The sequence below is a fragment of the Stegastes partitus genome, unplaced genomic scaffold (assembly GCF_000690725.1).
Source record: "Stegastes partitus isolate 25-593 unplaced genomic scaffold, Stegastes_partitus-1.0.2 Scaffold2247, whole genome shotgun sequence".
Taxonomy (NCBI): Eukaryota; Metazoa; Chordata; class Actinopteri; family Pomacentridae; genus Stegastes; species Stegastes partitus.
This window is the reverse complement of record NW_007579978.1, coordinates 31,451-59,341: the sequence shown is the minus strand read 5'-3', so window position 1 is coordinate 59,341 and position 27,891 is coordinate 31,451. Positions and strand designations below refer to the sequence as shown.

At 42.9% G+C, this 27,891-nt stretch overlaps 1 protein-coding gene across 1 annotated transcript in view; it reads left to right on the top strand.

The window, feature by feature from the left end:
* The window catches only part of LOC103374441 (pyruvate carboxylase, mitochondrial), a gene marked incomplete at its 5' end in the record, with an annotated part of 47,292 nt that overhangs the window by 663 nt on the left and 18,738 nt on the right, over positions 1 to 27,891 (top strand). Inside the window, 6 exons of the mRNA XM_008304533.1 lie at positions 1,417 to 1,506; positions 8,098 to 8,319; positions 14,502 to 14,658; positions 17,754 to 17,994; positions 20,375 to 20,542; positions 21,252 to 21,333. Coding sequence (XP_008302755.1) covers positions 1,417 to 1,506; positions 8,098 to 8,319; positions 14,502 to 14,658; positions 17,754 to 17,994; positions 20,375 to 20,542; positions 21,252 to 21,333 — 960 coding nt within the window. The remainder of the gene's footprint in view (positions 1 to 1,416; positions 1,507 to 8,097; positions 8,320 to 14,501; positions 14,659 to 17,753; positions 17,995 to 20,374; positions 20,543 to 21,251; positions 21,334 to 27,891) is intronic.

Below are 27,891 nucleotides of genomic sequence, written 5' to 3'. Positions count from 1 at the left end.
TTTAGTGTGCACACATCTATAGATTTAGTTTCCCCGACTCCCTGTCTGCCATTCGCTGCAGCTCGAGCACACCAGCTCACCTGCAAGTCTGTTAAAACACTGTGAAACTACACTACTACTGGAAACTGATTCTGAAGAAGAAGAAAGCCCCTGGATTGGTTTCTAAGGCCTGAATCCATGATTTTGAGACTGTCTTCAGTACGCTTGAAATACAAGGTGGACTTACTAAGCCCTTGTCTAACATTAAAAAAACAAATGGCCCCACTCCTCCTTGCACAAAAATGTCAGGATTTGGTACATAAACATGTGTGCAAGCAGTGCAGCACTCACAACACACAGCAGTGGATTTTCAGGGGTTTAGCTGCCTGGAGCATGTTGCACAGCGCAGAGATGTGGTTCCTTATAGCTGGACAGGAACTACACCGGCACGGAGGGAAGGCAGAGCGAGAAACAGCCAATGCCGCAACCATCAATTATATGTGTAGTGTTTGTTATCATGCGTAATATAACTTAACTTAGTCTGAATCATTGCAAGTATCTCCTTTTCTATTCTTGGCTTATTTTGATGCTTATTTTCATTTTTAGTCGTGTGTTACAGTGATATCTTTTTTTGCTTTCCTACGAGGCACTTGCAATAATTCTCATGTTATGTCATTTTGTTGTGAGTAATATCTGGCACAGGACTGTTTTATCTTGTCAACATGTGCTGAGCTTGTTGACATGATAGCTCGCGATGTCTCACAGTTTCTGTTTATACTCCCTCTGTGGTGTTTGATTAAACCCCTGAAAACTCGATTTTGTGTCTCAAAGTTACACATTCAGAAGGTTTAAACATGAAAATAATACTTTAAGGTGTGCAGATTCATGAAGCCTCTTTCTACGCTAAACCCTTCAGTGCACCTGCTCACCCACAACTCTGCTAAATCACTATAAAACTTATCTGCAAGTTGTGACATGTTGGAAACTGATTCTGAAGAACATTAAGGAAGCAGGAAACACTACCCTGCAAACTGAGAGGATTGGTTCCTTTGGTTTGTGACATATGAAACCCCGGCTGTCAGAATCCGTGTTTTTGACGCTACATTAGCACGCTGCAGTTTCCAGGCGGGAACCGTGGCGCTGGCTGCTTGTTTCGCTCATGATTTGTCTTCTAGCATTAAATGGAAAAGGTTTTCACCGGAGGGGGTGTTTAACTCTGCACAAAAAGGAAAAAGGGAAAAGACAAAGAAGATCTTGGGTATCTGATGTACTAAATACCTCTAACTCGCAAATGTAGGAGGACGCAAGGCGAGACTATAATCCATACCAGCCTCGGGGATGCTCTTTATAACCCTCATTGATTTTTTTTTTTCTTTTTCTCGTCAGTATTGTCTTTACAGTATGTTCTGAGACTTCTATTTTTATTGTCCTTTCCAGGTCATGTGATGGTGAACGGACCGACCACGCCCATCCCAGTCAAGGCCAAGCCCTCCTCCACAGACCCGGTCATTCCTCCGGTCACCATGGGTACGTCAGCCCTCTGTCACTCATTACTCAGCTTCCCCAGTTACAACTCCTCACTCACTTTTATTCATTCGACAATCAATGAGGCATCGCACCAAAGTGTAAAAGCAGTTTGTTCAATGGCGCTTGGACAATGAAACCATTAAAAGAGTGTTTAACCTGTGTGTAGGGCAAGACATCATCAAGATTTGGTAATTGAATATGAAGTTAAAACTGTGCAAAAAAATCGAATTATTACCACAATAATGTCACAATGCATCATCGCTTGTGGATTTACTACATTTGGACTAATTTAGCAAGGCACTGCTGCAGCGAGGGTTCGGGGGCTTCGTCTCCCCGGGGGCAACGCTTCTAAAAATGTAAACACTTGTGGATCCACAGGGCACTTTGGATAAAAGCACCCACCGAATGACAAATGGGCTGTCGAACAGTCTGATAGCTGTAGGCGGAAAGGCCTTCCTAAATGGCTCAGTTTAGCACTCGGGGAGGAAAAGGGTTTTAGCCCAGAGTGCTCTGCTGAGCTGTGAGTACAGCAGCGAGAGGGGTGCAGCTCATTGTTTGTGAAGGCAGAAGTTCTCCACTCCTCACCCTGCTCTGCACCAGCGCCACTGTAGTCTCGCAGGAAAGGCCAGCGGCCAAGCTGGGCGCTTTGATGAGCTCGTTGAGCTACTTTGGGTCTCTGGAGTGGAGCTCTGTGGGGTTTTTTTTTCCTTCCCCATTCTAACTACAGTGCGGTAGTGGATTTTTGTAAGGTAAAACTAAAGGAAGAGTGTTGAGAAGAAACTAAGGTTTTTCACTCACTTTCGTGTCTTCTGGGATTGCCAGGTTTTTAGAACTCACTGGGAACGGGTCCATGAACATGTAAACAATGAATGTGGGGTAAACACTTATGTATCTGGGCCGTACATTGTTTGAAAATTGGAATTACTTAGTATGCTGTTGGCAGCAATTAAAAAAAACATCACAAGGAAAGAGTTGAAAGTAGAACCACACACCATTGAGGAATGTATTGATATCAAGGTTTATGTGATGGAAAAGTTGATGTTCAGGTGACCACAACAGTGCAAAAAGATATGTTTTGTCAGATCTGGGCTAAATGGACTGAGTGTGTTAAACTCATAAGATCTGATTTCACTTGAACCTGCCTGTAATTAGATACAATCAGCTCTCTTCAGCTCTTTTTCTGTTCTTTTTTTATTTATTTCTTGTGTGATGTGGAGACCACTACAAAGAGTAAACCAATTTTTCTAATATCACAAACATCCTGTGTCAACTGATGTCACAACTTGACTCTGGTCATGTTGCAGCGCTGCTTTTTGTCTTGTGCCGCTGCTCTTTCAGGCTCGTTCTCGTTTGGGGTGCATAATGGCATAAATTTATGCAGCTGCTCCTTTTGACAGCAACACAGCAGTCAACTGTTCCAATCTGACATGTTTATCAGCACCCTGTTCTGCCTCAGCACAGACCCCGGCATGCCTGGTAAACACGAATTTATAGCAAAATAATGTGAATAATATGAATCATAATCAGGCATAACTAATCAGATCTGACATCTAAAAAGCGTGCACGGTGGAACGGAATGGAGCAGAATGGGACAGAATAATGTGCGGTGTTTGTGTGTTTCCTCCGTGCTTACCCACCACTTGTTTTACTTATGCAAATGTCGCGTTGAAAGCTATCATCGCCTGTCTACGTTGTCGCAGGGGGAGCGAACACACACACACACACATACATGCACGTATGCACTAAATCACCCAAACTGGCACAGGCGTGTACTGTAGCGAGCAGGCACTCTTTAGACAGACACCCTTTGTGTACGTGCCCCCACTTACCTACTGTAAGCAGCTGATGAGGTAGTTGTATGCAGCACAGGCACGCACAGAAGCATACCTAAGGCCTAGTAATGAGATTTGTAATGTGCTTATATCCTTTCTTTCATTCGACGGAGGGATTGAGAGAAGAGAGGGATTAGGCCTGTATTATCACACTCTGCGGAGGGAGGGACGGGGACACGGAGGGAGAAAGGGGTTATGAAGGGAGAACAGAGAGGGTTTCGGCCAGCGTATAATCCCTATATATTGAGAAAACGGTCAGGTGGATCCAGCGGCAGGTGTGGCGATATGGATGGGTAAATTGATCGAGACTGACGCGTGGGGGAAAGAGAGCTGGACCGACTATGTGGCGTGCAGAGATCAGCGTGGCACCTCGAAATGTCACCGCTGAAGATAAGGCGAAAGGAGGAGGGGGGGAAAAAACGGCAAGACTTTTGAGGCGTTCCCAAAACACAGGAGAGACGGGACGACAACTGTTCCTGAAAGACGGGGCGAGGGTGTCCTGACAAAACCTGTTAAGCACTCAAAGGCCATTATTTTCTAATTAGGATTTGTAGTCTGAAACGTTCCCTCTGAAGGCTGATTGCTGGTGGTTCATCGATGGTGTAGAAGTACACCTTGTTCCAATTATTGTCTGGATTTATTTAATGGAGGACATCTAGAGGTTAATCACCAGATGCCTGTGAGCTAGCTCTGGGAAGAATGACTAATAAAAATGACAGACTACTTTCCAACCTCCCCATTGTGCACTGTACCTCCATTCTCCGGATTAAAGTAGAATAGTAGTTTGCAGCACAATAGTATGTTATAGCATGCACAAAGTAGCGGACCCAGTGCCTCGACATTCCCTTTTTGTTGTCTCTGCCTGTTTCTAGTTTTGGGATCCTTTCATTTCATCTTCAAAGACAACAAATTGTTTTTGCCGCTTTGTGTTTTCTACTATTGTTTAGGTCCAAACATCACTTTTAGGCAGCCTCATACCGAGTCTTAAATTTGGCTTTCTGAAACCTGAAGATACTTGGGATTTTTTTCACGTTTGTTTACAGCAAAGTTTTTGTCTTTGTTCTCACCTCCATTTGCAGCTATGTGAGGGAAAAGTAATGCTGCTCTTGAACATTACTGCCAGTCAAAAGTTGGGGTTTTTCCCCACCAGCCTGTACTTTAGTAGTTACGGTAAATTACCTGCTGTTAGCATGTACAGGCTTAACTGGCTGTTCCAGCACACCTGATCGGCAAATTAAAATGTTCCTCAGCAAAAAGTTACGGCACATTTAACAGCCTTCTTTTTTTTTTTTTGGTAGGCAGATGTCAGCTCAGAACAGAGGCAAGGCAAGCTGTTTTCACTCAGAAATTAATAAAGAAGCACCTCTAAGCGCTGTAGTTTGCACTGCCTAGGCATACGATATTCGCTGGCATTGTGTAGCTGCAGGAGAAGAGCTGCGGTGTGAATAGAGGAGCAGGCAGGTGAAGAATGCCAAGATAAGAGGTGTAAAATGCCATCAGCCTGCAAGACAAAGGAGTGAAGCGAGGGCAAGGAGGCCAGGGAGTGGGCGTGAGGCGTTTGTGTGTAAGTGGGTTAGCGTTGGAGCACGACGACCACTTGGGACTCGTATCTCTTTACTGTTTTGTGTTTTCGCTCAATACAACGTACACAAATCCACTCAAACGCTGTTTTCTAGGAAAACTGTCACATGGATCGGCCATTGTGTGTAAGGAAGCGGCGGTCCCAGTGCACACGCCCTCGTTTCCTTTCTGTTGCGTCGTTTCAAAGGCGGCACAAGTGGCACAACATGGGAAGCAAATTTGCGAAGCTGCAGAGACGTGAGAAATGGAGGGCGAGCTTTGGGAGCGAGTTATTGTTTTCAGCGTGGCTCACGTGTCCTCTTTATTATGTACATATCTCGATAAGTTCAGACGTCGGTTTGCTTCACGGAGCTCATCCAGTGAGTTCCTGCTGTTGGCATGCATGAACAAATGCATCTGTACCTGTGTGTGCGTCGGTTCATTTTGCTCATGCCGGCCTTAGAGACAATTACAGCACAGATCATTTGTTTTCACGAATGAGGCGCAGCAATAAAAGGTCAAGAGCAAATATTCAACTACACAGACAGAGAGAGACGGGAGGGTTGGAGGACATCTAAGCAGGCAGATACTACCTCATTAACTAGTCTAATTGATTGATGATTGTACACACCACAGCAAAAATAGATCCCAACTCTGCTTCCAATATTTTAATGCCTCAGGTGGTGCTTGTGTTTAATTGCAAGGCAGAGAGGAACGAGAGAAAGGCTGGGATGGAAGGTTGCTCGCAGCCCGTAGAGCGAGGTCGTTGCAATGTTTAGCGTGTTTGTTTTGAGGAGCACTGCTGTAATAAACTGGAAATGCCAGTATTTGTCTTGGGGATTCCACAGCAATTTTTATTCGTCCTCATGGATGCTTTTAGCGGTTATATTGTGTTTCAATATTGTATGTTGACATTATAGTCTTGTACGATAACCAGAAACACTCATCCAGTGCCAGCATGTCTAACAATCTTCATCCGCGGTTCCTCGAGGGAACGCAGCCTGCAGGTTTTCACAAGCACTCTCCATGGATGTGATGTGGTTTATCTGTTTCTAGTTCATCTGTTTGCCTGCATCGCTCTTCACTTTTTAAACCTATGTTGGCTGCCCTATATGAAGAGTAGCATTGATCCACCAGTTTGGTATATATTGAAATATCATAGCAATTGTTGGATGGATTGGCATGACATTCTGTTATGGTACCCAGAGGATAAGCTCCTATGGCATTTCTCATTGCACCTTCACAAGGTGTAGTTTTGAGACATCCATGACTTACACTAAATTAACTTAAGTATTTAGCATGTCTAGCAAAGTTTTCATGTAGCAACCAAGCGGAAGTGTCAAAATCTGCAGTTCCTCAAATGACCACTTGAGGCTGACTCCAAATTCCAATCAATCCCCATAGACCTCTATGTTAAAATGCCCAACTTTCCAGGAGAAATAAACAAGTTTACAGCCCAGTACAAACACAGCTTTGGTTTCTTTAGCTAGTTTCCCCGTTCATGACAACTGTACAGGGAGTGAACCTTGATGTAACTCCTTTTTTTTATGGATTACATTGAAGCCAATGCATAATTAAAGATGCACTCAGCTTCATCGTCATAGGGCAAGCCGTGGTTCGGAGACGTTTGCATGGCCCGCCTCAGCTCCCTTCATGCTCCACCTTTTCGCTAATTTTTGGTTTAGCGAGTCGAGCATTTCCAGGATAGCGTCCGCCTGAGCAACCAGGCTGAGCTTTAAAGCCACTGCTCAGGAAACTTGTGATGGGTCTGAGGGTTCATCCATCTTTGTAGACCAGGGGTGCCCAATCCTGGTCCTCGAGAGCCCCTATCCAGCATGTTTTCAATGTTTCCCTCTTCCAACACACCTGATTCAAATGATCAGCTCATCATCAAGCTCTGCAGAAGCCTGCTAACGATCCTGATCATGTGAATCAGTTGTGTTGGAAGAGAGAAACATCTAAAACATGCTGGATAGGGGCTCTCGAGGACCAGGATTGGGCACCCCTGTTGTAGACAGTCATTGATAGCAACATTAAACATACCAACACTAAACTAAGGTGGTAAACATTATACTTGCTTAATGTCAGCAATTCATTTAGAGTTATCAGTGAGTGTCTATCCCTACATGTGCTACCATGCCTGTAGACTCTTAGTCTTGTTTTGTGTTCCCTAAAGTTGTGTCTTCATGACTGCTGGTTGTGCAGTCGTGGTTACTGGAGAGTTCCAACAGTATTATTATCTAATATCATATAAAATATTAGTCATATATTATTAGGCTCCTTTCAGAGTTTTCCATCTGGTGCTGCCTCCACACTTTTGACAATCCAATATACTGTATATGCCATACTCAGATTTACAACATTGCACCTCTCTGATCACTGGTGTTGTGAAAAGTTTGGGACCTAAAAACAGCCAGATGACTTGGTATTTGAAAAAGCGTAAAAACTGCAAATAGCAGCCGTCCTGGAACCGGTTCGCCGTTAGCTGGCAGCCATACAGTACCGAGCTCAAGCTCCTTGGATCTCTTGTTTCGCTAAATGGTAGCTGCTGACTTTATATAGAATACCGGAGCCATATGAGTCACTGTCAGCAGGAGCAATCCGTTTTCACTAATCAGTGGGTGGTGTGTCTAATAAGGCGGCTGCTGAGCTTCTATGCCTGTCTTCTTTTATAGCTGATCTTCTGAGCTGAGGGTGATAGGAAGAGCATTGAGAGCGGATAGGATCCACCTCATTAGCACAAGTTATGACAAGCACCAGACTTGTTAACTTAAGAGAGAGCGCTGAGTAAATACCATCAGTTTACCTGCGCTCTCGTTAAGTTGAGGTAAATCATTTATCAGGCTACACACTTAAGCAGTGCAAACAGTCGATACAGCGCTTAGGATTGGATGAATAAAAGCGTATTTGCACACCTTTTCTTCTTCTTCTTTTCAATAAAACAATGGAACCCCCTGTGTAATTGCAGTCCTGTGCTTCTAAAAGCTCCCTTTACATATTTTTTTCGTCTTTCTATTGACATATTAGTCAATTTTCTGTGAATAAACAGACATCTGGTGGAACATAAAAGTAGTTCTCCAACATCTCATATTGATTTCTCACAAACATTACTGCAAACCCTTTTTCTTCCCTTTTCATTTCTCCTCTATATTGTTTCCCACACTAACTTTGATCTGTTTCCTATTTCTGTCTTTTTCAGGCGACCCTCCGGTAGGTTTCCGTGATGTGTTGCTGCGCGATGGTCCCGAGGGATTCGCCAAGGCTGTTCGTGCCCACCAAGGCCTGTTGCTAATGGATACCACGTTCAGGGATGCTCACCAGTCGCTCCTGGCGACCAGAGTTCGGACCCATGACCTGAAGAAGATCTCGCCATTCGTCAGCCACAACTTCAGCAACCTTTTCAGCCTGGAGAACTGGGGGGGTGAGTTTGCCTCTTGTGAAACAGTTTAATTAAATGATCCACAGCTCACATGAGCAACATCAATTAGTGAAACCCTAAAAGCTCTGAAGATGCCGGATAATGGAGCTGAAAACGATCATATTTGATCTCCTACAGGCAGCTGTGTAAAAACATCATGAATTTAACTACCCTGATGGCTATCGTGTTAATTGAATCCCTTTGTATGTGCTTGTGCATTTTAATGTCTCTCCCCACTCGTGCTGTAGATCTGCTCCATGTTTCAGTGATGAGCCTCTTTGTTTTTTCGTGTTTGAGCTGTGAAAATCACATCTCACTCTGCCATCTCCTCTCCCACCACCCAGACGATGATTGTACCTCTTCCCTGCTCTTCAATGAATAGACAAAATCACACGTTGTTGAAACTTCTTGCGGCGCGAGCAGTCCGGTAGTGTCGCTGTATAATAGGCAATTACTCTAAAATTGGGGAAGGGGAAGAAAACGTGAGGTTTGAACAGCTGGTAACAAGACCAATTATCAACACTTCTTCATAACGATCCTATATGAAGTGCGATTGTTACGAGCTCCTTCTGAACGTTTGTGCATTCAGGACACACAGTTGTGAAAGAGAGATGCCCAGCACACCTCTTGAGGTTGGAGCATTTAATTTAATGCTCAATTATAGTATTTGTGCTTGTATTACTTGGAGTGCCTCGAAAAGATCACAAGAACAAACGTAAGAACTAACCAACAAAAGCCCTGTTCCGTTTCAGCTTCTATTTCAGTGGCTCGCCTCATCGTTAGATGCTGCTTGAACAAAGTGAGAGAAAAAAAAATAAAGACACATGAGAGCGAGCGTGAGTCTTCAGTGAAACCTCTTCGGTGCTATAAACCCTTTCTAAGATTAAATTCCTCTTGGTAGCAGATCATGGTGCACCAGTTAGGGGGGGGGAAAGCAATATATTTCATTACTGTGGGAGAGCACTTTGAGCAAAACTCACATTAAGCAACTGTCTACTTATTTCATGTTTGAACAGATAAAAAGGCTATAGCAAAAGTAAATTATTGAGTAGATATTTCGATAAAAAGGGCTTAAACGCTTCCAGTCTTCCATCTCCCAGAATATTGTGATTTTATTATGAGACTGACCCAGGAAAGATGATATGAATTCAGCGTAGCAGTGTTTGAGGAGCTACATTAAAAGCATATCTTTGAAGAGAGAGACTGTGAAAACTTGCGCTGAACTCCTGAGGAAAGCGTTGAATAGGTGCCAGGGAAGCCCCTTGTCTGTGTTTGTCTCATTATGCCATGTGAACCAGCTCTGAAAGGCGAAAGTGCTTTGATTAAGGCCCATAAATGCCTTTTTAAGATTTCATTTTCATATATTTGACAACTTTAAAAAAGTGCTTCCAAGTTTCCAGCCAAGACCGCATTAAAAAACTTGTTTACCGTCATTTGCAATCATGCAGAACACGACCTCGCTGATAGCTTTACTTCTGAGGATCGCACCAGAACATGCAGCAAACACGGTCCAACGGGGCCATTGTTGAGGCTTTCAAGCCAGTGTTTTCTCTGCCGGTTTCGCTTGGCTTCATGTGCTCAACAGACAGTCAATAAAGCCTGACAGAAAGCATGTTTTCACACCATTTAATGTTGCACATCAGGGATAATTTAGAGTGGCTTGTTTTTGAAAAGCTTTAAACCTTTTGCTCCTTCAAACTGTTTCAAAGCCAGAAGAAGTGTGGCCAGATTTTCAACAAATCCATTGATTGCATGACGACAAATCTACGTTTAAATACAGCAAAAAGACGTCGTTGATGGTAAGATTAAATAATGAAATCGTTTATTTTTTTAAGACTTCAGTTGAGTATTTTAAGCAAAACCTATAATTATTCTTAAACGAGCCAACAGAGTGGCTAACCGTCTTAATTTAGGCGTTTGCTGCAGTAAAAGCTCAGAGTAAACACTGCAGATTAATCTGGTGTCTGAACTGAATCCAGTTATGATCAAACGTGAAGAGAATAGCGAACACGTCTCGCTCCGTGCCTCCCTCCTGAACTCTTTCATAAAGTGCTAATGTTTGAATTGCAGTGGGAGTCGAGTTTTAAAATCTTCTGTCAATGAAAGCTCTTGAAGTTTAAACAGTCTTTCGTCTCCATAAAGAAGTTAGAGAAAGTGAATATATGCTTGTCTGGTTCCCATTTATACCGGAACAGCAAGAGTAGATCATTGAAATCAGATGTAAAACATGAGTCGGGGAAATTTAAACAAGTCCTGACATAATGATTCTGTAATGGGCTGATATTATGAGCTGAGCAGCATAGGATTCATTTGTCTTTCTCGGTTAAGAAAAGTAGTGGTGATCGTGTGAATCGCAGAAGAGAAACGTAATATGCTGGTGGATCCTCTTGAGGCATCAGTGTTTCCTGCATGATATGATTATGAGTTTGAGGAAACAGAGGGGGGACTGTCTCATAATTATTTAAACACTTAAAGGCAGAATAAATTCTAAAAAGAGACATCCCCCTGAAACCTTCCTGTCACTTTTATTTAGCAGCGTAATAATGTGTTCGCCTCAGTGTCTTCCTGTGCATATTAATAATTTGATGCTAATTGAGCTACTTAAGGGGGAACAACAAAGCATTTAGAGAGCCATGTGATGAATCTGCCACCGAGCCTTTTGACACTTGTTTGGGCAATTATTTCAATTTTTGCTTAGGTTCTGTAACCGAGCATGGAAATTACATGTTCCACAACAGACTGACGGTTTTTAAATTAATCTTAAAGATGGGAGATTTGCCTGTTTTTTGAGTTGTACCCATTTCTTGTGGCTGCATATACTTCCTTCCAAGTTTTTTCTAGGAATGCACACTTTAAACAATTTCCTCAACCAATAGTCGTCCATGTTTACAGTCTTGTTACAGTGAATGAAATACAATTCTGCAGATGATTGTTAAACCGTTTTTAACCACCATAATTTAATGTTTGCTGCAAAACAGGCTCGGTTAGATCAGGAAGTAAAAGTCTGGTTACTAAGTTATAGAGTAAACAGCAAAAACAAACAAGTCCTTGAATAAGTTTACTGGTGTCTAAGGATTGTCCCGACAAAATCCAAAGTATTGCACACAGCTAAAGTCTTCTGTAGTATATAGCTTGTAAAGTTAATCATCTCTTTACAGAATTTTTACAACATATAAAATAGTGGCTCACTTTATTAATGTTCGTCCGGCTGCTGTAAACAGCTGGAACAGATGTCCTCAAATACTGTTGCAGCAACTTTATCCGTCCAGGAAGTCTGTCAGTATTTAATGCCACCTCTAGAATACACTTCAACAGTTTATTTTAAATGTTTATAGGAAGCATGCAACCAAAGTCCTTCTGAAAATTAGCAGCGTCAGTAGCTTCTTAGCATTTGATTTTCCTATATTAGCGTTGAGGTAGCTAAATAAACCAGTTAGCCTGCAGACATATTTTTTTTTACATGTTTATGCTGCAGACTTCATCAACGCGACCGCCACAGTTAAACACGGTAAACATGAGAGAGATGCGCTTGTTTGATGAAACTCTTAACAAGTGGTCAGCAAACACACCTGTAACTCCGTCTCATCAAACAGTCCACCTGGTGGGGCAACCAGGTACTACAGCAAATCTGCAGAACATTTCCTGACAGATAAACCGCAGAATACTCAGCTTCTGCCTTATCAGTTAGTATATTGTTAATTATATGTAAGTCATGAGTATCAGAAGTCAGGACATTCATACACTTAGACCCTGGTATCGGTCAACTTCCAGACCCTTCATGCCTCCTACTGCAAATAGCCACATCTGTTCTCTGTGCCTCCACCTCCTACTGCAGACTCTAGATAACTCTGCTGCTATTGGAAGGGGTTATTGTCTCAGTCTTTAAAAGTTTTCTCCAGAGACTATATACGGCAGTGAGCGGCGCTCCCCATGATGAATAAACTGGTCTTCAGGTGAAATAAGTGGAGCAACCCTTGTACTAAAAGAACACTCTAACCTTTTAAAGAGTATACCTCTAACTGCTAAGATAATGAGCTGTGTCTCCTTTTCTTCACTTACCCTGTGTTTAAAACCCAAAGTTCCCAGGTTAGCCATTTGCCGTTCTCTCACCCCACATTGATTTAAGCTGTGAAACACAAATTAGACTACGACGCTGTAAAAAGTTCAGCTGAGCACACACTGTCCCACTGTGACTGCTTGTTACGGCACCTTTAAAGAGATCCTCATAAATCACTTAATGACCACAGGAGGAATGACTGCTGTGTGCCACTTGATTGGAGGTCCCTGTACAGTGCACTTTCATTGCAGAGTGATCAGGGATACAATATCACACTCGTCTGGGCTTCAATCACTCAGAGCAAAAATAAATCGTCGAAGGGAGACGACCATGTGAATGTTGAACGCTGTAACCCTGACACATTGTCCCTACGCTGGAATGGTTTTGTTTTGTGTTTTTTTGTTTAACACAGAGCGGTCTCAGATAGGGAATATTGCTTTCACATGTTTCAGCTGCTTAGAGGCAGAATGAATCATTGAAGAGATTAAGCCTGTGAAAGCCCTTTGAGGATTAAGTCCCTTCCTGATATAGCATTTCTCCCTACACCATGCAAGATACAGTAAAATGAACTGGGTCACATAATGTATCTATACGGCTCCTCATATCTGTTTCACACTTGGCAAATTTATCAGATGGAGCAGCGGTAGATTCTTAATTACTGCGCTTTTACACGTTGGTGTGTTCCTCGTCTTCACCCGAGCAGTTGTGTAATCAGCAACTTAGAGTACTTTTGCTTGTTTTATTAAGGACTGTGCACTGAGAGCAAAAAAAATAAAAAAAAGTCTGGACATCACTAAGGTGGATCAAAGTGGAATCTCAGATGACATAAAAATTGATCCGGCAGGAAAAACCGTCTGATGCACGGGGGGCGTAATTGCACACTTAAGCAAAAAAATGCTGAGATATGTGTGTTTATGTAACCCAACAATTCAAATTAGAGATATTAATCACATTTATGCATCCTTTATTTGCTTAAGAGCATAAAATAGAAGTTTAGTTTATACAACTTTGGATGGAGTTTGCCAGCGTGCGCCTGAACCGACTGTTTTATTATCGAGTTATGTATAAAATTTAATATTACGGAAGATGTTACAAGCCCATATATCTCCACAACACCTATTCCAGGAGACAGTTTGTCCCCAAATAAGTTTTTCTTGACTTTGCTGGCTGTCATGGGGACTGCACAAAGACCTTATTTCCTTCCTTCCATCTGATTTATTTCAACTCACATTCACAGCAGATTGGAGGCTGCCTATCTTTCCCAAAAAAATAAATAAAAAAATAAAAGAGGCCGACTACAGCAGTGCAAATGCCTAATGTCCCGCACGTGGGACCAGCTGTCAGTCTTCATTCGCGTTATCAAATTATTAGAGTAGATTGCGCTGTCCCAGATGAATTCCTCACTCGGCATCATGTTTTGATAGCTCAAATGCAATGAAACATTAATACTAATATGTTTAACATCGGATAAGATTGCTTGGAGTCATTTCCGCTCCAGACCGGTGGTTTAAGAGATGCTGACGTAGGCTAAAATCCAAATTGGAGGGAAAGAATTTTTTTACCAAAAAATTGATGAAGAGGAGGGTTTTTCCAGGGCATCCCTCCTGCTCATAGAGTCAGGAACAAGCAGCTGCGCTTAGTATTCTCCCCATGTCCAAATGTATGAGTGCTCAGAAAATGAAATTTAATGATGACAGTGTTGGATCAGCAGAATACCACTGGAGGCTTCAATATTTCTGGCTGATATGATAAACGGGTATGAGAATCGCTAATCTACTCCCCCAGAAAGGGAAATGAGAGATCGCTATCTCTCCTGTCTTTTTTTTTTTCACCTCTTCCCCGGAACATTTCTTAGATTTTAAAGTGACTTTAAAAAGGAATGATGAAAGTGTTAGAACGAACAATGAATGTGCAACTATCATCAGATATTTTACTCGAGCATCCATTATTGTGTCCTCTATTAGTGCTGTCCGAGTGTGTGTGTGTGTGTGTTTGTGAGCAATGGGAGAAATTTGAAATATTATTTTGGGATTTTTTTTTTTTCGAATTGAGATCAAAGTCGGGATGACGAATGAGACTGGAGATGAAAGCTGAAGTAAACCGCGACCTGTTTGTGTGTCCTGCGTAGGTGCTACCTTCGACGTGGCCATGCGATTCCTCTCGGAGTGTCCATGGAAGAGACTCCAGGAGCTGAGAGCTTTGATCCCAAATGTCCCCTTCCAGATGCTGCTGAGAGGAGCCAACGCTGTGGGCTACACTAACTACCCTGACAATGCTGTCTTTAAGTGAGTCACTCATACACACACGTCTCATCAAGCTCTTCTTAATTCAGCTCTTAAACAACCGAATCTTAAACTGTGAGTATTTTTCAAAAGCTTAGGCGAATAAAGGAATACACATAAAGCAAACATAGGTATAGTGTGCTGTCTGATGTCTGCCACACACTGTTCAGTATGTCGGATTGTCAGTGTTGTCACAGATCCTTCATAGCACCGGAGCAGCTTTCTCATTTTCCTGTTTAGCTTCTTTTTTTTTTTTTTTTTTCCCCCCCAACTGTGTCGAAAACAGTTTTTATCGAATTCTTGCAAAACATCAATTTGAATAAGATTTTCTTGAAGCCAGCTGCCGCTCCTTCTGCTCCATTGTCTCTCATTGTCATATTATTTAGAAAACGTCCTCTGACTGGGTCGTTTCCATGGGAACAACACGGGGAACCGTCAACTTCATACGTGATGGTGTTTTGTGTTTTTTTTTTTTTTTGCTCCATGTAATAGTGTCAGGCCTTTTAGATGATTGAAAGTGAAATTGAAAAGTATTGCTATCTATGAATAATTACACAAACAATTTAGCGAAACAATTGAAAAGCAATTACTTCTAACAACACACGAGAGCAAAAACCGATAGAACACGCAATACGCAATTTTCTACGGACTAAAGAGCCCCTACTTTACATATATAGTGTCATATAAAATAGAAACATTGCTGCTATTATTCATACCACACTATTGCCAAAATGATGCTCTAATAATATAGATATTTTTAAACCATTGTGAGTTGAATTCATCTTAAATGAATGACGACTGCACATTTTTCAAGTCGTCAGCTGTTGTTTTAAACCCAAATAGACACGATTTGCATCCAAAAACACATCCTAAACTGCATTTGCATTACATTTAATCACAGTTACGACTCGCACGCCATCTCCACACCCGCAGTACTTGTTGAGTTTAACATCATGAACTCGCAATTGCATCGATAAGTTGATACCATATCGTATGAATCAGAGGAAGGAGAGTTTTGTAGTTATGCGTATTTGTACATGTCGAAGTAATAACACTATAAACACGGATCAGACTTGTGCAAAATAATATCTTTGCTAACTTCTTTGCCCGTTTTCAAATCCTGCTTCTCAGTTGAAAGAGTCACAAAGTCTGAAAGCTGAAACACAGCTAATTCACCAAAGCTGTAAATGTGCTCATCTGTCTCTCTGTGTAAACAATAGCTTCAGCGATTTGCCTTAATGTGTGCAGAAAGAGAGGTGGCTGCATCAGAGCAACAGTAGCACATTTATTTGCTTTTTCACCCTTAAAATGGCCAGTAAAAGTGACGATACAGACGATCAGAGAAACGCAGAACATCAGCCTTGACTATCCATCAATCCCTAATACCCATCAGTAGCTCCTGCTATCTTTCTGAACATATCTAAATGGATATAATGCACGCTAGCTCTCCACAAACCACACATTTAATCAGGTCAATTTGGTCGAAGCGTTCCCGTTGCGTCTTACCGCGCTGGGCGAGTTACACATCATTGATACAGATGTATACTAGTAATGCACTTTGGGGCCATAAATACTCCTGTGCCTACACACATGCATACACACGCCTCTTTTTTTCCAAATGGCTTCACAGGCTTCGTCGGCGATGCGGATGACTCATGTAAACACAACTGCAGCCCGGGCCGCGCACACAAACGCCGGCAGGGACGTACACACCGCCTCCCTCGCACATGCACAGTGTGTTTCCCCTCACCTCAAGTAAATTAGTAGTGGCTAGTTTATGACTAATGCAGCTGTCCCCTCCTCCCTCCTTCGCATTGAATCACACACCGGCAGACCTCCCCGATCCTCCCTGTTTTTTGCCCCCGCCCGACCCCTCCGATCGCGGAGTCATTATTTACCCCTACTCATGCCTCTCGTTTCTGCGCTTCCATTCATCTCCCCGCGTTACACACTTCTTTCCCTCTTTCCAACTCCCCTCCTCCGACGCCTATTGCTCTTCATCTCCCTCTTCACTCACGGCGTCCCATAGGGGGAGTGCCATCGAAAATTTGCACATCATTGTGATTAATGGCTTTGATCTGTTTGCCCGGCTCTCTCTCTCTCTCTCTCTCTCTCCCCCTCTCCCCTCCCTGCACTCTGTCACTCCCTCGCCCGCAACGTTTTCGGCGCGGCAGCCAAGTGACCTAAGCGTCTTCATTAACTAAATCAAATCAAAGTGTAATTCCATTTCATTTAGTTGATTTAAAGTGCATTTTACAGGGTCACAGTAGAGTACATTTTGCAGGGAGAGGGATGTGGCATTTCTAAAATGTCTAAACCGCCTGGAGGATTGAACGGGTCATATGATTGTTAACGAGATTTTCTTGTCACATTTGGGGAGGGAAGGAAAGAAAAAAAAAAACCTCTATGAATTTCACAGATAATGATAACTTTAAGCTCTGAGTTAGATATGTAGGGCAGTGCAGTGTTTTTCATGTGGTGCCAGTGGGCAAACAGCACGCGTATACGTTGTAGTGCATCACTAAATAAATACTGGACACACACACACACAGGACCGACAATCCTCCTGTGGCACAAATAAACAGACGTAACAATGTGTGTCTGACATACAATGTTTATCTGTTTATTTGCCAAAACAAAAGCTCTCAGCGTGAGTAAATATTGCATTCACAGTCGCACAGCTACAGTAAGTAGTCACTCCAGTTATGAAAAACCTGATTAAGATACCGGGGCCAAGGCAATAATAGGAAGGATTTACCACTAGCTGCTTGGATAATGAGGCGGGTATACATTTCTCCCCACTTATTGTGAGCTCTCGCAGGCTGCAAGCTCACTTTTCATGAAAATAGTGAGGATACAGTATTTACTCAGGTACAGCGATATTTATGAGCAGCGATATGGAGATGGATATAAACAGCTTATCCCAACCCGGATGTGCACCATTATCTGGAGTACACTGTGCATGAAGGCAAACTCATTATACATGTGTGGGTGAGGCTGCGTAATAATCCTGCAGCGTACAATAAGTCTTGACAACCTTCCTAACCTGATTTGAATGCGGATGTTTTGGTTGACTAGCATCATCTCCACCTCCTCAGGTTCTGCGAGGTGGCCAAGGAGAACGGCATGGACATCTTCCGCGTGTTCGATTCCCTCAACTACCTGCCCAACATGCTGCTGGGTATGGAGGCTGCAGGGGCGGCGGGCGGCGTCGTCGAGGCCGCCATCTCGTACACGGGCGACGTCTCCGACCCGATGAGGCAGAAGTACTCTCTGGACTACTACGTGAAGCTGGCGGATGAGCTCGTCAAAGCTGGAACCCACATCTTGTGCATCAAGGTGAGGAAATAAATCAAAGAGTTGCTGTAGAAGTTGTTCAGGCTTCTGCAAAGATTTCTGTGTGGAAATTCAATCCAATCTGCAACCAGAGTAACAGAAACTGATGTATACACACACTTTTTTACACAAGCAGTGGCATTTTTATCAAAAATTAGAACCTTATCTACCAACTAAACCTTATCTAGCATGGTTTGTCTACACTCCAAGTAGCTTTGATTGGTCTTTTTTGCGTTCACTCGGTTTAATCTATACTGAAACTCGTTGGGCCCGACTAATTCCTGACGAAATTACCACTCTTTAATCATTTGAGCAAACTGTCGTGTGTGAGTTTACTTATCTTACCCCGCAACCTCCGCTTCTATTTCTGCTGTTACGTTTGCTGCCATTATTACCAAAATGGCAGAATGTTAATTGATATTCAGCTGAAAACTAAAAATATTAATTGCGGAATGTTAATTGATATTCAGCTGAAAAATAAAAATAGATCAAGAAAAAATGAGTTTTCCAATAACCAATTTCACTAATGTGTTGTGCTGAATTAAACCCCCCCTTTTAAACACATACATGGCTTTTGATTAGCATTTTAAATAATAAGAAAATTTTCTTGAGGTAATCGTTGAACACAGCTGATGGTATTCAACTTGCTCCAATTAAAATAACTTGTATACTCGCGCGTCTTATCTAAATGAATGGACTGATAATGCTCACAAAGAATTAATTTCTTTATTCAGGCATGACACAATATTTGCAGACGTGGAATGATAAACTACCACAGTGTGAACCGTCGCACGCAGCGGTGAAGCCTCATAAAACGCTGCCACAGCTAATGAGGTTAACTTTTGTGAGAGGAAATGGGCATGTAATGTAACTTCATGGAGTGCAATGATCATCAAAGAGAGCGCAACTAAACATCTAAGCTGCATCTGCAATTTCTGTTAATATCAGTTGAGATTTGTTTTTTATAATAATCCTCATGAGTGTCTCTATTCTGTTGTGCTTGTTCAATAATCTCCAAATTCATATTTAATCATTTCCTCCTCTAAGACGTGTGATTTTCCTAAGTGGCTATTTCAAAAAGGCTTCCTCAACGGCACAAGTAAACTCATCCATTTTCAATTCAGATTAATGCAGCAGTTAATGCAGTGATTATTTAAAAAGTGTCAGTGGTCATTACCTCTTCCTCCCAAGATCAAGTCATTCTAAAGATTCTGAAGAGTAACATGTAGATTACACCGATCAGCTACGACCGCTGGCAGGTGAATGAATAACATTGATTATCTCATCACAAAGGCACCTGTCAAGAGGTGGGGGGATTTATAGGGCAGCCAGTGAACCGTGAGTTCAGGAAAATTGAGGTATTGGAAGCAGGAAACGGGCAAACCGCAGATCTTGTCAGGTGCTCTCAGTCTGCTTGGCGACCAGCCGATGATGGGGTCGGGGTCATGGTCGCCCAAAGCTCATCGATGTGCGTGAGGAGCAAAAGCTGACTCGTGGGTCCCTCAGAATAGCCGCTGTTGCACAAACTGCTAAAAACCTTCCTGCTGACTGTGACTGAAAGATGTCAGAAGTCACAGTGCAATCGCAGCTTGCCGTGCAGCTGCAGACATGTCAGAGTGTCGACACTGATTCCTGTCCATCGCTGTAAGCACCTGCAATGAGCATCAGAGTTGGACCCTGGAGCAATGGAGGAAGGTGGCCCGGTCAGATGAATCGAGTTTCATTTAATAACATGTCGACGGCCGGGTGTGTGCACGTTGTTTAACAGGAGTAGAGATAGCAGCAGGATGCCCTGTTGGAGGAAGGCAAGCTGGTGGAGGCAGTGTTGCTCTGGGAAACCTGAAGAGATTCATGTGAACATCGTGCTGCAGATCACGTACACCCTCTAATGGCAACGGCGTTCTCTGATGGCCTCTTTAAGCAGTGCTCCCTGATGCCCTGTAGAAACTGTTCAGCAGCGGTCTGGAGAACATGATAAAGAGTTCAAGGTGTAAGCTTGGCCTCCATGTTCCTCATCTCAATCTGGTTGAGTATCTCTGGGGTCTGCTGGAAGAACATAATCGATGGAGGCCACACCCCAAAATCTGAACAGGACTAAAAAGGTTTGATGCTCTCGTTTTGGAGCCTGATACCACAGGAGGTGTTTATTTATGGGCCTTCATGGGTAAAAAGCTGTTTGGGCAACATAAAGGGGATCTGCTCCATGTTAGGCAAGTGGTTTTAATGTTGTAGCTCATTTTATATCATGTCTAGAAATCCAGTCCCACCAGTTTGACAAATAAAATATTGTATAAGCAACAACACAAGGTGACGTATCTGTAACGTGTCGAATGTCCCTCTAACGTTGCATCTCATGTCTCTATCCTTGTCTCTCTCTTGCCAGGACATGGCTGGTCTGCTGAAGCCAGAGTCCAGCAAGCTTCTGATCGGCGCTCTGAGAGACCGCTTCCCAGATGTTCCCATCCACGTGCACACCCACGACACAGCTGGAGCCGGCGTAGCCGCCATGCTGGCTTGTGCCGGCGCTGGAGCTGACGTAGTCGACGTGGCGGTGAGTATTTATCGTGTTCATTCTACAGCTGCATTACTGATTCATCATGGCTATTATTCAAAGCTGATGTCAGGTTTATTATCGGAAGCCTGACATGTGACCCATTAGCAATATTCTGAAGCTTACGTCCACCCACCAGTTATCCGAACATGAACAAACACTCATTTCCTACCAGTTGCTGCCGTTTGCATAATGAAATGTTGCTGAAACTAAACAGAAACAATTGTTGACGCCAGGAACATTCCCCTCACTGTGCTCACTGACGCATGCTGCCAGCACAGGCAGTTTCATTAAAACAATTGGCTACTATTTGCAGTTTTGGGTTGTTGTGCTGCTCAGTTCCTTGTAACACTGAATGAAACAAACAACCGAGTGTCCACCATGAATCAGACTCACTCTCTAAAAACATTTGCATCGGTTCCATTAGTTTGTGTATTTAAATAATAAATCAGGGTAATAATAAAACATTCATGCACAATAACAGCAAACGAGATACACCGAACAGGGGAGGGGAGGTGTGTTTTTGTGCGGAAGGTTGGTGGTTTGTGCTTTCATACCACGACTCATTATACTTACATGACTTAGATGCAGATTTGCAGACCAGGGCACCTTTTACTCCGTGTTTATACAATCGATTCACTAAGCTGTGGGCCCATATTATGTGCTTAAACTTAATCAAACAGCATTTGTATTGATTGTCTCCGTTTAGGTTGACTCTATGGCGGGAATGACCTCTCAACCCAGCATGGGAGCCATGGTCGCCTGCGCCAAGGGGACCAAGCTTGACACGGGTAAGTCGCAGTTCTTGACCTAGAAAGTATATAATCTCATGAGGAAGTTCTGTGTAATGCATCAGTTTTAGTAGACACTGGTTGATTGTCATTCTCATTAGCTCTAGTTGAGCAAACTCAACTATAACAAACAGGTTCGAAAAAAATGAAACATTAAGCTTTTATTGCAGCATGCGGTTGTTAATGAGACAGGGGGATCTCTCCGTCTTGCTCAGAAATCATTTTTTGGGCGTCTCTCTCTCGGAGTCTGCTGCTTTACACGAGGGAAGAAAATCAGTCAACAAATCAATGAATGACAGAGCGCATCAGTAATTATGGCCCTGAGTCGGAGAAACCTACGCATTCTGCTCAGTGATAATGTACACAGCCAATTATGAGAGGAAGATGGAAACGAGAGGGGAGGAACGCCAGAAGAAAGAAACCATTGTCGTAAATAAAAAACTGTTGCTCTGATAAACAAAACATTCTCGATCCATAAAATGAATGGTTCAGAGAGATTTAAGCAGAAGATGATACATATGAGCAGATTTATTTGATGCTTTAAAACCCATCTGCTTTGTATAGAAAAATACCGCTTGTGTTCATGAATAAGGTGATCTTATTTTCATTCCAGTGTGTTTACAAAAAAAAATAAAAAATGAACAGCACAGACTGTTATTCTTTGTAGTAGCCCTCCCTGGAGGATTTTGAGGTTAAAGGTGTTCCAAGGCAACTCTGACATGACGGTTGGTTACTCATTTGCTTTCCTAAACGATATTCTGCCACGTTCTATCAGAGATGTTTCATGTACAAGCCCCTCTGGACCGCTGTGGAGCACCGCGGCTTTATTCTATTTTCTCAGGAGGTTATATGATAAGTGGAGGAATGGATTCATAATGCGTTCATTCCCCTTCGGGTTTGTTGTCGACCAGCGTGTTCTGCTCAATGTCGTTTTCATGGGCTGTGGGAAAAGCCCACCCTCACCTCTGATATGTGACCGGGCTCAGTGACCTCCCACGTCACAAGGGGCGCAGCGTGGAAAACATATTTAAACAGACGGTTGTAAAGCTGCTGCTTAAAAAATTGAAGGCGCATGAAACAGGCTAAAGGAATTAAAAGTGATGTGGAGTTTGCTGCTTAGTTATGTAGAGTAATGCTATTGGGAAAACTGACTCAGCTCTGCTAACTAGATCTGATAGCTCATTTCCATTACTCAGAACCACGAAAGCCCCGCTAATTTTGTTTACACTACATTCACACGGCACAGCTAATGTACTGCTGGCTGCTGTAGTGCAGGATATTATTAACATTAAAAGCTGTTTGCTGCTGTATGGTAGCTAAATGCAGATAATGTTTTTAAATGGACGTCTTGGTGTACCCCAAGTTCTCCACTCTGACAATGGATTTTTATTGTTTCTGTGCATAGGAGTAACATTATCTCCCATCACCTCAATTTCTGATGTGGTCTATAGAAAAAAAAAAAGCCAACCAATGATGGGTTGACCCTTCTGATGCCACACAGTCAAAAAAAACAACCTGATGCTAATGTAATGAAGTAGAGAAATCAGTCTGCAGTGAAACACATGCCTGTTGCACAATTTGCATGTTTATTAACACACTCTCATGAATGCCACATGGTTTGGAGTGTTCCTGTCATGAATACAGTAATCATTGTCTGTCAGTGTCAGACTGCTGTATAATTTAGCGAGATTTCGTTGAGCTCTGTTAGCAAATTTGCAAAGAGCGCTGTTTGGAAAATCACAGGAGGCACCTGCATGTTACATTACTGTACATAAAGTGACGGTCTTCAGGGCCTTTCGCTGTATTTGCATTTTGTTATGTTGCAGCCTTGTGCTAAAATAGTTTGAAATGTCCCCATCAGTCTACATTCAATGCCTCAAAATGACAAAGCAAAACAATTATTTATTTATTTTTGCTTTGTTCGAAGGTGAGCCTTAGTAGGTCTTGAGTGCTCTGGAGCAGGTTTTTATTAAGCTTTTCCTCCACCCTGACCAGCCTCTGTTGCTGATAACCACCCCATACTATGATGCTGCCACCACCATGCTTCGCCGTTGGGATAGTTTTTGGGCAGGCGATGAGTGCTGACTAGTCACTTCCCAACATGGCGCTTGGAACTGAGGCCCAATTGTTCAATCATGGTTTCATCAGACCAGAGAACGTTACTTCTTACAGTCTGAGAGTCCTTTGGGTGTTTTTTTTTGCAAACTCCAAATGGGGCTTTTATGTGTCTTTCACTGAGAGGAGGCTTCCATCTGGCCACTCCGCCTTAAATCCCACATCAGTGAAGGGCTGCAGTGATGGTTGTCCTTCTGAAAGTTTCTTCCGTCTCAACACAGGATCTCTGGAGCTCAGCCAGAGTGACCACCAGGTTCTTGATCACATCTTTTATCGAGGCCCTCCTCCTCCCGATTGCTTAGTTTGTGAGTTTCGCTAGACAGCCGGCTCTATGAAGAGACCCGGCTGGTCTAAACTTCCTCCATTTAGTAAAGTTGGATACCATTGTGCTCTTGGGAACTTCAACTTCAGGCACAATTTTTAATAGCTTTTTTTCATAGCTGTCTTTGAGCTCTGCAGTCAGTTCCTTTGACCTCATGGTTTGGCTTCAGCTCTATTGTGTACCTGTGAGACCTTATAGACAGACATGTGCCTCTCCAAATCATGCTCAGTGGAATGAATTATACTGTCACATAACAAAAGTGAAGGGGTCTGAGGACTTTCTGAATGCAGCATGAATTCTCATCTTACATTTTATCCCCCGTTTTTAAAATTATTGGTGCATCTTGGAGGAAAAATTCCACCTTAAACCATCCAAACAGTTCACCACTTAACTCTGGGCTAGAAGCAGAGTTTCACTGTGTCTCTGTTGGGTGTGGTCACAAGTATTTTCTGTTAAACCTGCAGCTTGCTCAACAGTGATCTGACAGAGCCCTGAGTGCACTTCTACATCACTGCAGCAAGGTGAAAAGTTAAACCACTGGTCAGCAAAAGAAAGATTTTCAGGAAACAAAAGGCATTACTCGTTGCATTTCGGTGCCACGTTACTTAATTTTTTGCTGTTTCTAATTTCCATGGATGGGTGGCCGCACTGAAAGCAAGATGTCCTGTTGATACTTCCAGTGCAGCTGCGGTGTTATTTGTCCAGCAGATGATAACCGTAAACATCAGGTCTCGGTGTTATTAGTCCCCCGATGGTGTCCTTCGACGTGAATGGGCTTCTCTCCTCGCCTCATTGTTTCGACAGAAATATTTAACAATCATACACTGAAAAATCTGTCATAAAAGAGGAAGCAATTTCTGTAACAGTCCATAAAGCAGTGCAGCAACAGATCCATTAAGACATGCTGTGTTGTGAGGATGATGTGTGACTTGTGCTTTGAGAGGAAAACCTTTTGCTTTACTGCCGCCGCCTCCATCCACACTTTAAATGGGCAGCTGAATGCAGCAGGTTCACATCTGGAGCTAATAAATATGGCTCTGGACAATGTAAGAAACGTGATAGAAACTCTGCCATCATTTAGACACGGTCCAGTTTAGTGACAGAATATCAATTTGTGAGCGTACAGTACAAAAAAAACAGGAGAGAGAAAGACAAGGTCGTTACTGAAGAGCGACAGGTTCTCAAGTCTGTCAGTTTATTCATGGAATTTCAATTTGCCTCACTTGAGACTTAAGCTGGGATGCAGGATGTCTCTCTCTCACACACATGTGTGCATACTTATGGTCTGTCCTGATGTGACCCCGGTTATGCATAATGCATATACATGCAGACAAACTCCCTCTCACGTCCAAATTCTTTTATACCTGTCACCTTGTGCTCGTCTCTTCCTTTCATCCCTGTTCCACTTAATTCCTCTCCCCTCTCTGTGTCAGTTTGGCTATCTCACTACTTTTGTAATCAAGCAGAGCAGTTCCTTGGATACTTCCATACCTTCCTGACCTTAGTCTGTTTACTGCTTTCCTTCACTCCCTCCCGTCTTTCTCCCATCTCTGTTTCAAAGCAGTAATCAGTGCTGTGCAATGTGCTCTGCTGCCTCTATCTCGCTCCCTCTCTATGCTCTCATGCCTTTTCCTATCACCCCCGCTTCTTTCACATTGTCCCTCCGTCCTCCTCCTCCTCCCTCCCCCTCACTCGGTGACAAAGCAATTAACAGCACTTTCCATGCCTAGTTCACTCCCTCAGACTCCCCCTCTCCTTGCTCTCTCCCTTCCACTCCCTTAGCATCTCTCACAGTATCTCTTTGTTCCAAAGAAATGTCAAAAGCAGTGTTTCTCTGCTCGATTCATTTGTCTTTAAGCTGTCAGTTTATTTATTCAGTGTGCCACAACGTGAGCACAAACTCGGGCATTTTAAAAGTCACACGTATTGTCACGCACTGCATGTACTGCCTTGACTCATGCATCATGCATGGACTTAATTGAAAAATCTTCAGCTGCAACAACAATGCAGCTGTTCAAGACGCAGTAGTCAAAGCTCAGACAAAGAGGCAGGCAACAGGGATGTTTAGCATCACCTCCATCTCTCTCACCCCGTCTGTCTTTCGGCCTCCATCCTCTGGTGTCTCATCTGTCTTCATCTATGCGTCTCGCTTTGCTTTCGTTGTCACATCAACCACAAACTCTGTGTGACTGTCGTTTTCTAGCTGTGTTCATCTGTGTTGCTGCAGAAAGTGTGTGTATACATTTACAAACTCAAATATATGTGCGTCTCTGTCTGTTCGTATCCTGCATTAGTGCGTTTGTGCTGCTAATGAGTTGAATATTGATGGCACAGTGTCGCTGCCAAGCTGCCACCCTAATGAGTGATGTATGGACCGCTGTCTGTGGAATACATACACATGCTTTACAGGGTATGATTTTGGGATCAGAACCACAGAGCAGAAAACCTTCAGCGTGATTTAGTCGGTAGTTTATCACAATATCAGAAAACGGTGCAGACAAAACAGAGTGCTGGTGCTTCGTTACGGCCAACTTTCTTTTTTGGACCTGTTATCCTTTCTAGCCAAAGCACTTCTCTGGTAAATGAAGATTATTAATCATTTTTAACAATTTAGGACTCTCCAGCTCACACAGGTGTAGTGTTTGGCTGATTAGACGGAGAGAGGGAAGATTACAAACTGTAGGATTATAGAAAACAGTGTTTCTTGGACACGCTGCAGCTCAGCTGTTGGACCAGGTGCCTCTCCACCGCACAGTCTGGAGCTCGTGACTCTAAAATGCTTTTTTTTTTTTTTGGTTTGTTAAAGTGGTAAACTACAACTTCTACCTCTCACTAAGTCCCTGACCTCAGCGGTGCAGCAGGCTGATTGGGGTTGAGAAGCCACACTCGTGATGTAGTTCTGTAAATGCTCACCAGCCAGCCTAGTGGATGGGTCGCCATGAATCTCTTCATGACCTCCACATGATGAATCATAATAATTTTAGAGAAACCTTAAAGGATAATTCCGTTTTACTGCAGTCCTGTGCATTTCACATGAATGTAGCTACTGTGCAAACTTAGCAGTTGCAGCTAACACTAAGATTCAGGGGGAAAGGACTCACACTAAACAGAGTTTGTTTGGTTTTTTACCTGAGGTTAATCTTCTAACACAGTTGTCAAACATTCTCTCAGACACCACTGCTGTTTAAGCTCATCGCACATAAATGAAGATAACGAGCTTAAGATTTATAGAAGTTTACTGTCTTTCTGAGCGTCTGTCAAGTTTAAAATCCCGTCCAGAACAGTGTATTAAATTACCAGCGACTGCAGGGGAAATCTTATCTCCCACCTTCTCTTGTAATCTTAATTCTTCCAAATGAGGCTTAAATCTTTTTTTATCCTCTGTGATATGCATTAAGTTCTGTCTTTAGAGGAATTTAAGCGCACTTGTGTGTCCAAATTTTGCATTCTTGGCGTAATTGAACATAATATCTGCAGATTTAGACGTAGATTTGCATGCTGATGTGGCCAAATGTGGGTGTGTTGAAACACTTCCAGTGCAGTTAAACTCCAGAAACAACATTTCATGGCGACGTTCAGCAGTCCATCATGGAAGCAACCAGACGACGGCGGGTTTTGCAGCCTCAGTGCAGGAGAACAGAATGCAGTTTGTTTTCAGATGTGAGAAGTCAGTTACTCCTAATTATGTGCAAACTTGCAAATATCTTCTGTCCACTAACTGCAAACCGTGAGTACATAAAGTGGAGCCTGAGGTGTTCAGCTGGTGCTGCTTATTGGTGAAATTGACTCAAGCTTCCATTTGAATCAACAAAAGCTGCTGTCTGCTGTCTCCGTGAACATGGCGTCCCTTCCCCCTGTAAACTGAGACTGTAATTTCACAATGGAGGCATAAATGAATGCAACAAAAATGGTGTTCGCAAACAGAGAAGGAAATGGACCCAATTACAGCCCGGCTTGGCAGGCGGCTGAATTCGAGGAGCAACAACATGCAGATTAATTTCACATTAATTTCACAGTAGCGCCATTCTCCCACCAAGATCACAGCGGAGACACACAAACACTTTGGAGTGTGCGCTCTGTTTAAATCATAAAAACACAAGCTCGTCACTCAGTTGTTGTGG